A 10,115-nucleotide genomic window follows, 5' to 3' on the forward strand; every position below is an offset into this window, starting at 1 on the left:
GGGTTCCCCCCCCCCCCCCACCAAAATATGGAGAGGCTCACATTGTATGTGAACCCCCTCCATGTAAGAGGAGTGTAAACTCATGTGTATATCGTTATATACGTATAATATCACCTCGGTTTGTGTTAGAGAGAGAGAGGCTAAGAACATCCTAGATATATATAGACTTGGGTGGTAGGTTTATTTTGTATTGGCTTGGCTTGGCCCTTCACATTTTTCTGCCGCCTCTCTTAGTTCATTCCAAATTGAGTTGTTGGAGTCGAGATAGACTCCCTACATGTGAGGGGGTTTACGCATAATTTATTGTATGTGGAACCCCCTTCACGTGAGGAGAGTGTAAATCCATCTGTATACCGTTTTTTTATGTGTAGTATCACCTCGATTTGTTAACGAAAGGCAGAGGCTGAGAACATCGTATGTGTATATATATATATATATGGACTTGGGTGGTAGGTTTGTATAGGCTTGGCCCATCACATTTATCTGCCGCCCATTGGGGTCGTGATAGACTTAGAGACTAAACATATTATTATTTAAATTTTTTGTCCGATTTTGTCTATGGCTTTTCTAGGTTGACCCACTTTGAGACCCATAGGAGGCATGGTCAAAACTATTTTCCTACTCTAAAATCCATAATATACAATTCAAATCATTATTTTTTCTTGAAATAATTAACAAAAACATGACATTTACTTTATTCAATCTTCTTTAATTTATTAATACATCAAACATGCTAACAAAAAGTAAGTATGTTATACATGTGGACTTACTTATGGCCAAACGTGTTAGATTCTTGAGAGGAAATTTGGACAAAGATATGGAGCAGGTGGGCACGTAGGTAGTGTTTATCATCTTAATGGTCAAGACTACTTTTTCTACTCCAAACTACCATTTAGAAAATACTAATTAGTGCATTCAAAACTTCACATCGCAATATAATATTTTTCACAAACTTTTCATGTTTCTATATAGTCCTGAAGTTTACAGTTGGGTACTCATTTTAGTGGTCTTGAGGGAACTCGACCAGTAAATAAAAAATAAAAATACACCAAAAACAAAATTCAACATTTATATATTCTAAATTCATCGAAAAGGAAAAAGAAAACGGTATAAATAGAAAGACTAAGTATGATTTTTGTACAATGAGTTAGATCCATTGCCGCACATTGAATATGTATCCAGCAGCAGGATTTATCCCTTAAAGTTTCTATTAATTAAAATGTTACAAGTGTATTGAAGAGGGATTAATTTCCTTCGACAATTAATTAAAAGACTTATTCACTAGAACGGCTTATTCTGATGAGTTTGGATTTTATTGCATATCTGGCTCGAATAAAAGTCTATAAAATTCTTAGAAACACCAAAGAAATTAATAATAATAATAAAAAAAAAGGAGCAAATTCCAAACCTCCGATAATGAAAAGTCGATCCCGGGACAAGTTATATTCTCTTTTTCTCCACTCTTGGTGGTTCAAGACTACAAAAGAAAGAGGGAAAAAAACTGCAGAAATTTCGATATTCTTACGAGACGTCATCTATAGTTTGAAATCGACTACATGAATTCTTTATCTTCATTTTGTTCGATTCCGAAACGAAATAGTTACCTCTATATCGAAGTGTCTATAAATTCTTATAATCAAAAACAAAGCAAAGAGAAAATTTTCTGCAACAAATTTAGAACATCCTACAAATTAAGATAAGTCAAATCGACCATGTTGACAAGCAACTCCTACTTTCAATATATTGAGAGGAAAAACACTGCAGAAATTTTGATATTCTTACGAGACATTATCTATAGATTGAAATCGACTCCATGAATTCTTTATCTTCATTTTGTTCGATTCCGAAACGAAATAGTTACCTCTATATCGAAGTGTCTATAAATTCTTATAATCATAAACAAAGCAAAGAGAAAATTATCTGCAAGAAATTTAGAATTTCCTACAAATTAAGACAAGTCAAATCGGCCATGATGACAAGCAATTCCTACTTTCATTATTGAAGGGAAAAAAAATTGAACTTCTTTCGATAAATTTGGAGTCGACTAATGAATTCTTTTTCTCCAACACCACCTAGATAACTCATAATCAAACACAAAACAAAAAGAAAAACAGCAAATTTGGAGAGTTTTTCATGCAAATTTGGAGAGTTTTTCATGCATGAAAGAGATGAGAGAAACTCACTAGGTTAATCCAAGCAGCCAAAAACAGCAATGGAAGTAGACAGAAGAACAAGGAAGCAATAAGAGTCGATTTTGAAGAAGCTTTGTTCTTCTGAAAAGCAGACCTCATCCAATATGTTTTCATTAATTTCTCTTCACTGTTCCCTTTCATCTTTAATATATATCTTTCTGTCGTCTTCGCCTTCTATGGTAGAATCAGTCGAGGGGCGGTTCCACTCAGCTTATCTCCAACTCATTGCTATACCAAATTGTATATATATTCTTAGAGAGAGAAAACTTTCTTTAGAGAGAGAGAGAGAGGTATTGTCTAACACATGAAACGGATGCTGCTAGGACTTAATATAATTAATTAATTCTTTCTTATTGATCCCGCAATCCTTTGCCTAAATTTTATTGACCTAAGAGTCTATGTTCTTGACAAATTTGTAGTGACGTGGGCCACTGATTTTAGTAAAGTCAATCTTTTCACGTCTTAAATTAAATTAAATTAAATAGAATTAATTAAGGTTGAACACAATAATAAACAAGATGTTATGCATCTTATTTCTTAATGTTATCTAAAAGGTTTAATTGATATATTAAATATACCCACAAATAAAAATATGCTTCCATACACCATGAGAATTTTTAGTATGTATACATACACATACATATATATCGTATATTTAATTGTATTCTTAGATTTTTGCTTTCTTGTTAGTTTCAAAATTCTAGAAAACTATATATTATTACACGAGTTTCTTGAACCACTTTAGGATTTTATTTTTTTTTTTTGGCCGATTATTATTCATGTTATCCTCACATTAAAAATTTTCGAGCAACGTTCATAAAATATTTTATTTAAAAGAAAAAAAATCATTTTCACATTTTTTGAGTACTCTTAAGTCCATTTTCACTTTTTTTTTCTTAATTTATTTAAAAGGTTTAATTAATGTATTAAATATATCGAAAAATAAAAACTATGCTTCTATACACCATGAGTATTTTTAGTATGTAAAAGAATACATTGTATATTTAAAAATTTATTAATAAAATATAATTGTGTTCTGGAATTTTTATTTTTTTTTTAACTCCAATATTAAAGCTTTCTTTTTAATATGAGTCGAACTTCAAAATTCTAGAAAACTACGTATTATTACGAGTTTCTTGAAGCATGTTAAGATTTTTTCCCCCTTTTGCAATTATTATTCATGTTATCCTTTAAGTTTTCTAATAAGGGTTATAGAATTTTTTATTTAAAACAAAAATTTTCATCTTCACATTTCAAGTACTCTTTAAGTTCATTTTTCTTGCATTTCGACTCTTCATGATTGAAATCATTACTCCAAGGCTATAGATATGTGTCGTTCTCAAGGTGAATAGAAGTAACTCATGATTTTTAACCTCGAAATCTTAAGCCCCATAAATTGTCGAACAACACACGTCTTTTGTTGCCTCCCATGAGTGTCATGACATGCATGTTCGATGTCCTCCTGAATTGTTAGGCTACGCCAAAAGATGTGCATTGTAAAAGTGCAATTCAAGTGAAAGTTAAGAAAGTGATTTAGCGTGGAAATAGAGGATTGACATGTGAATTGGCTCCCTAATTCTATTCATAATCACATGCAAAGTGTTTTATATAAGAGCAATATTGCGTGACATGAAGAGTGAAGGAGTTTTTTTTTTTTTTTTTTTTTTTTTTTTTAAAACAAAAAATTTTTTTCCATTCTACCAAAAAAAAAAAAAAAGAAAAAAAAAAGAAGCTAAACTATGTGGAAATAATAGATTCAAGTACAAGCATAACACTTTTAATTCTTAGCAACAATAGTGTGGAATAATCACAATGTTATTAGCAATTAAATCTACAAAAGTTTTTTTTTTTTCAAAATAAATAAAATCTATGTGTAAATAGTAATTCAATTACAAGCACAATACTTCTAGCAATAAAGGTGTGGAATAATGGCTATGTTATTATTTATGAGCAAGGGTAATTAGCACATAATGTCTATACCTTTCACTATTATCGTAGAAAACTTTCATGCATTTCAATTTTTGATATTTTGATATTTCATTGCGTAAAATGTCATTTTCATCCATTTTTTCAATTAAAACTATGAAATGGCAAAGATACCAATTTATTTAAATAAAACAAAAAGAAAGAGAAAGAACTAATTGCAACCATAGTCTCAAATTTTTTTAAAAAGTTCAAATGAATCCCAAATAAATTATTTTAAAAGGGTATTAGCACATAACGTTCCTAAATTTCACTATTATTGTGAAAAATGTCTCTACTTTTAATTTTTAACATTTTCACCCTTAGTTACACCTTTAATTGTGCAAACACCATTTCTATCCAATTTCTCAATAAAAGTGTGAAATGACGAATATACCCCCTACTTAAGTAAAAAAAAAAAAAATTTAAATTAATTTTTTTTAATAGTTTATTTGGGACTCCTTTGCACTTTTAAAAAAAAAATCTAAATTTTTAATAATTTACTTGTTTGCACTTTAAAAAAAAAAGAAAATTGGGACTATGATTTCAATTAGTTCTTTATTTTTTATTTAAATATGAGAGTATATTTGCCATTTCATAGCTTTTTATTAAGAAACTGGATGAAAATAGATAGAAATGATGGTTTGAGCAATCAAATGTGCAATTAAGTGTGAAAATGAAAAATAAAAAATTTAAAGGTATGGAAGTTTTTCATAATAATAGTGAAAGGTTGGGACATTATGAATTAATTACCCTTTTACTAATTTATTTTGGATTCGTTTGCACGTTTCTAAAAAAATTGGGACTATAATTGCAATTAATTTTTTCTTTTTCTTTTTATTTTATTTAAAGAGAATGATATATTCGTCATTTTCCATCTTTTAATCTAGAAAATTGATGAAAATGACTTTTGTACAATGAATGGTAAAAATAAGGATGAAAATGTCAAAAAATAAAATGTGAGGATGTTTTCCTCAATAACAATCAAAGATAAAGACTTTATATATCAATTACCCTATTAGCAATATCATTTAATTCTTATGGATTCGACCCTATTAGCAATATCATTTAAGTCCCTATTTGTCAACCATTTTTTGACATTATTTTTTCTACAGTATTCATTTTCAACAATATATTCTTTATAAAATAATATTATACGTAAATAAAAAAAATTTCCTTCTTTTCTAACCACACATTTTAACATCAATCACTATTCTTTAATACATTATTCTCAAATAATGGGTGACAAACGCACCCTAATTCTTATGGATTCGATCGCCCAATTTCTACGACTTCTCTTAACTATTATTAAAGTCAATAATGTTGACAAATTTGTAGGGCCCTTCCCTAACATTAACACTATGATCTTAAAACTTCATGACGCTGAACTTAATAACTAATCTTTTGAAAATGGTATTAGACCAACCAGCTTGAAAGAGCAAAATCATATCAAAAACTCAAACAAATGAAAGTTGCCCACAGTCTGATCGAGTTTTCTGGTTCACCAATTTCATTTGTGCAAAAAATTGTTTCACAAAAATGCACAAAAAATTTCACTTTGTGCGGCCTCGTGTCATGATAAAAAAATGCCAAAAAATCATCCACTCCCAATGCTGTACTGTTATGTAGTGTTTCTGTGTGTACAGTTTCCATACACATAGCAATGCTCTAGTTACAAGTTTTTTGTTGGAAATGATCGAATCATGACAAGTGTTTATTATGTAATTAATATTGATATTTTAAATTGATAAAAATTAACTTATATTAGAAAATTTGTATTTATTTTTAATAATTATTTTAGTTTGAGTTAGATTTGGAGTGGAACTCCAATTAAAATCGAACAATTGGACAAAACCAAATATAAGTCCCATGAAATTGGGACATTGCCAAAATAATATAAAATGAATATCCACGTGTCATTGAGAGAGTCCGAACATAGTTTCGTATCTTACGATTCTTACCTGCCCTAGTACCTCGGGTTTTCAATACATATTAAATTAAGATAATAATTAAAAGATATGATGGAACACCAACTTCAACTTTCAAAAAATATGATAATAATTCCTAATTATTTATCTAATATTACCAGTTAGAATGTAATCCTCGATAGGGACTCGAATTTCTCTTAGTCTACAAAAAAAAATAATAATAATAAATAAAATAAAATAAAATAAACACTACCATCTTCTGAATTGAATGCTATACAATAGACTCAATTTATGTCAAAAAAATTGATATTCGCAACAGGAATCCTCTTTTACCTGTCGATTTGATTTATGTTATTATGACACTTTTCTTGCTTAATCTTTTCCAGTTCAATGCGCTAAATACGTCATTTGAGGGAACTTCAATTCCAACTTAGTAATGACAAAAAAACTTGCCTCGAATAGGTTGGCGGGGCGTCCCATCGTGGGGCACGGGGCGAGGATGCCCACCCCCAAACCCACGCCGTGAAGAAAAAAATTAAAAATAATTTTATTTCTAAACAATTCACCCGTTAAAAATCCATTTTAAATTTGTATTTTATTTTCTAATAATAACATAACTCGAAACTTTGAAAATATAAAAAAAATAAAAAAGGTTTAAATGGGTCAAAAAGTTGTCCCATCCCCGCCCTCACACTGCTCCAACCCTATTTAAGGCGGGGTGGGGGAGCCATGTCCCGAACTCGCCCGGTTACCATCCCTATTCCAACTCCACTCACCATCGGACAATATTCAAGTGGATAGTTTCATACACAACTTCCACAACAGAAGACAACGGATAGAAGGGGATGGCTTGTGATACAATCGACAATTTGGAATGATGAATAACACCGCCGAAGATAAGTTGATTTGCTTGAAACCAATATTCCAATGCAAATTATACTCATAATATAATATCTCAATAAATTTTCATCGATACCTAAAAAAAAAAAAAAAAACTAACTATAGTTGTTCTTTGAGTAATGTTATTTATAGTCAAATACTGCAGTAATAATTCTATGCATCGTTCGACCCGATTATCAACCCAGAAAAACCATTGGGTCATTAAGTTAATGGTTCAACCGAGGGTTAGTGCTTGAATAGGTGGGTTGATTTTAGTTTTTAATTTTAATTAAAAATATTTTTTAAAATATAAATATTATTTTATGTCATTTTGATAAAACTATATATATAAATTTGGCTCACATTTTTTGTTGCAATTCTACATTTATTATGGTGGTCAAGGCTTCAACCTTTCAATGAAGTAATGCGGGTTCAAGTTTTTTATTTCATGCAGCTTTGATATTAACTTTTTTTTTTTTTTTTATGTACCAATTTAATAAAAACCAGTTCGGTTTTCGGTTCACTAAACCCGCTCGGTTTAAGACATATATGAACCGATTTTGGAGATTTTTGTCCAATTTCATTGTAAATGGACCAAATAGCCTAGGGGAACCAATGATCTGGTCCGATTTTAATTACAAGAAATTAATGTCTCAAATAACAAGATATCACATATAATGAATCATCGATTATGAATAGCATTATTCTTGTTTTTTTTAACAAGAAAGCCCCATAAACACTAAAATGACCATACACCTCCTAACTACTGACATAAAATAAAAGGAGAGTCCCGTTCAACCTCTCAATATATTTGACAACTGATCACAACCTTTGAATACAATTAATATGACCATACAAGGGAAGACACCTGAATTTGCAAATTCAAATCTGCACGTATTAGGAGGCATTGCTTCGGTCTGATCTTTCTTATTTCAAATAGAACAGCTCTCCCTAAAACCTTGTGAATGAACTTGCTAGGGTTTTGATGGAATCAAGAAGATAGTGGTGTGGGTTTCTCCCCCTGCTTCGCCAGCAAGGAGGGCCGTGCTGGTTGTGTGGAGGTGGCAGCAATCTAGTGGGGAAGATGATTAGCTTTAATATTTTTCTTAATTTTTAGATTTTTTTTAATGATATGAATCACTACCACTAGGTTAATTGGATTTAAATGTTGTGATTATTTATCAAGTACATAACATCGATAGAATGAATAGTTCCCCATTTCAGAGAACATAAAACAATAAAAAATAAAGTCTATTCAACTAAGCCGGATCACATATACATGAGTTGAAATCTGTTATCCATCAACAAATGATTGATATATCATTTTACATTAAAGTGTCACCTAATATTAAGTACATAAATGGTAGTGAGAGAAAACTTATAATATGTTAATTTAAAATGATCTGTCAATCATTTATTGAGTGACCAGCAAATTTTGAACAATAGATCTCAACTCCACGTACAGTGGTCCCCTAATTCACTATCCTCATAGAAATAAGCACTCCACATCACACGACCTTCTAAAAGATATATGTCTGTAAATTGACCAACCATAGTATTTTCATATTTTTGCTTCTCAAATTGGTAGAAATGCAGTAGAATTATCTTTGAAGGTCGAAAAATATATACAAATAGAAAACTTAAGGACCATTGTGTGAGAAGGACTCAGAATTTTGAGGTTTCAAAATCCAGTTTCTAAAATGTGGGCTTGCTTTAAAGGCCTTTGAAGTAGCACTGTATTCTTCAGCTCTATCCTGCAAGAGATAATCAAAAGAGAAATTATTTACTTTTGAAATAAAATCAATTGCTATTGAATACAGTTGTTTAAATAGGCTCTTAAATTTCTACGTTTTTTCTGACAAGGCAACAACTTGGAAAAGCCAGAAAAGACTAGATTTCAGCATGAATCAAACTACAAAAATATTTTTGTTTAGAACTGCACTTCAACTATTTATTTTTCAATGATATTTAAAATCCAGATACAAATAAAAATTATATAATTATAATGTTAGGATGGATGAATGCCAAATTAAATTTTTATTTTCTCAACTCCATGAAATAAAAATCATTCTTAAGAATTCAGAGACGGAATTCGTCTACAACAACGAAAAAATATATACACCAACCATAGTTACAAACAGTAGGGTAGGAGGAAATATCAGAATCTGAGACATTATCAGTTTATTGAAAGCCCTAGAAGCATAGTTACAAATAAAGTACCAGCGGAGTACTGTTTTGTCTATTGGCAGCACAATACAACTGCTTTTATGCTGCATCAAATAATAGAAATTAAAGATCTACACATGGCACATCCATACGGCTTTGATGCTCGGACTCTTCGAAATGGTTGGAATACCCGTGTCGGACACGACACGACATGGGTATGGGATATGTGTCGAATCCTCCAAATTTAAACCGGACACTTCGCCCTTTTTTACTTCTTCTTTTTTCTTTTCCTTTTCTTTCCCGTTTCCTATAATTGAAAACTAAACCCGAAAATTGTATTTTATTAATCTTAAAATCTTATTTAATACTCATTTCCTTTTTTGTGAACTACTGATTTTAGTCTATTCAAAATGACATCTTAGGTTAATAAAAAAAATTGAAGCTTGAAAGACGTAACCACGTACCCGTGTCCGAAATTTGGATTCTTTTTAACCATGTCCCCGTATCCTACATTTTAGAAAATAAAAGATCCGACACTTAGATACGTACCCATACCCGATACTCATACCTGAATCCGAGCATCATAGCCATATGGGGAGCGGGAGTACATGAGCCCCTATTTGACAATTATTATTTCAGAACTCTTTAATTCTTGTACTTATTTTTAACCACATATTTACACAATAAATTATTTTGCACTTAAATCTAAAACTTTTACCTACTTTTTAACTAAATGTGCTCTAAAAAATCACCATTCAAAACTCCATTTTCTCATATTGGTCATCAAACAAGGGCTAAATGTGTGCTCGCAATTGCATTCAAGAAACCAACTACTAGGTTCTAAAAGAAGTGACGTTAGATTATCTGACACCTCTTCTAAATTGTTTTATGCTGGAGTTCTCTCTCTCTTTGTCACATATTATAGGTGAATCTACACATAATGTCAATACATTCAAAATTCTTTGGTAACCAATTATAGCCTTTGTTT

The 10,115-nt window shown here is 30.7% G+C and overlaps 2 protein-coding genes across 2 annotated transcripts in view; both read right to left on the reverse strand.

The window, feature by feature from the left end:
- The window catches only part of LOC111410323 (protein O-glucosyltransferase 1-like), a 7,142-nt gene extending 4,653 nt beyond the window's left edge, over positions 1-2,489 (reverse strand). Inside the window, exon 1 of the mRNA XM_023040590.1 lies at positions 2,184-2,489. Coding sequence (XP_022896358.1) covers positions 2,184-2,333 — 150 coding nt within the window. The 5' untranslated portion in view covers positions 2,334-2,489. The remainder of the gene's footprint in view (positions 1-2,183) is intronic.
- Positions 2,490-8,417: 5,928 nt separating this feature from the next.
- The window catches only part of LOC111410324 (tRNA-specific adenosine deaminase 1-like), a 12,201-nt gene continuing 10,503 nt past the window's right edge, over positions 8,418-10,115 (reverse strand). Inside the window, exon 9 of the mRNA XM_023040591.1 lies at positions 8,418-8,715. Within this exon, the coding sequence (XP_022896359.1) occupies positions 8,643-8,715 (73 nt within the window). The 3' untranslated portion in view covers positions 8,418-8,642. The remainder of the gene's footprint in view (positions 8,716-10,115) is intronic.

Source organism: Olea europaea, chromosome 15 (genome assembly GCF_002742605.1).
Source record: "Olea europaea var. sylvestris chromosome 15, O_europaea_v1, whole genome shotgun sequence".
Taxonomy (NCBI): domain Eukaryota; kingdom Viridiplantae; phylum Streptophyta; class Magnoliopsida; order Lamiales; family Oleaceae; genus Olea; species Olea europaea.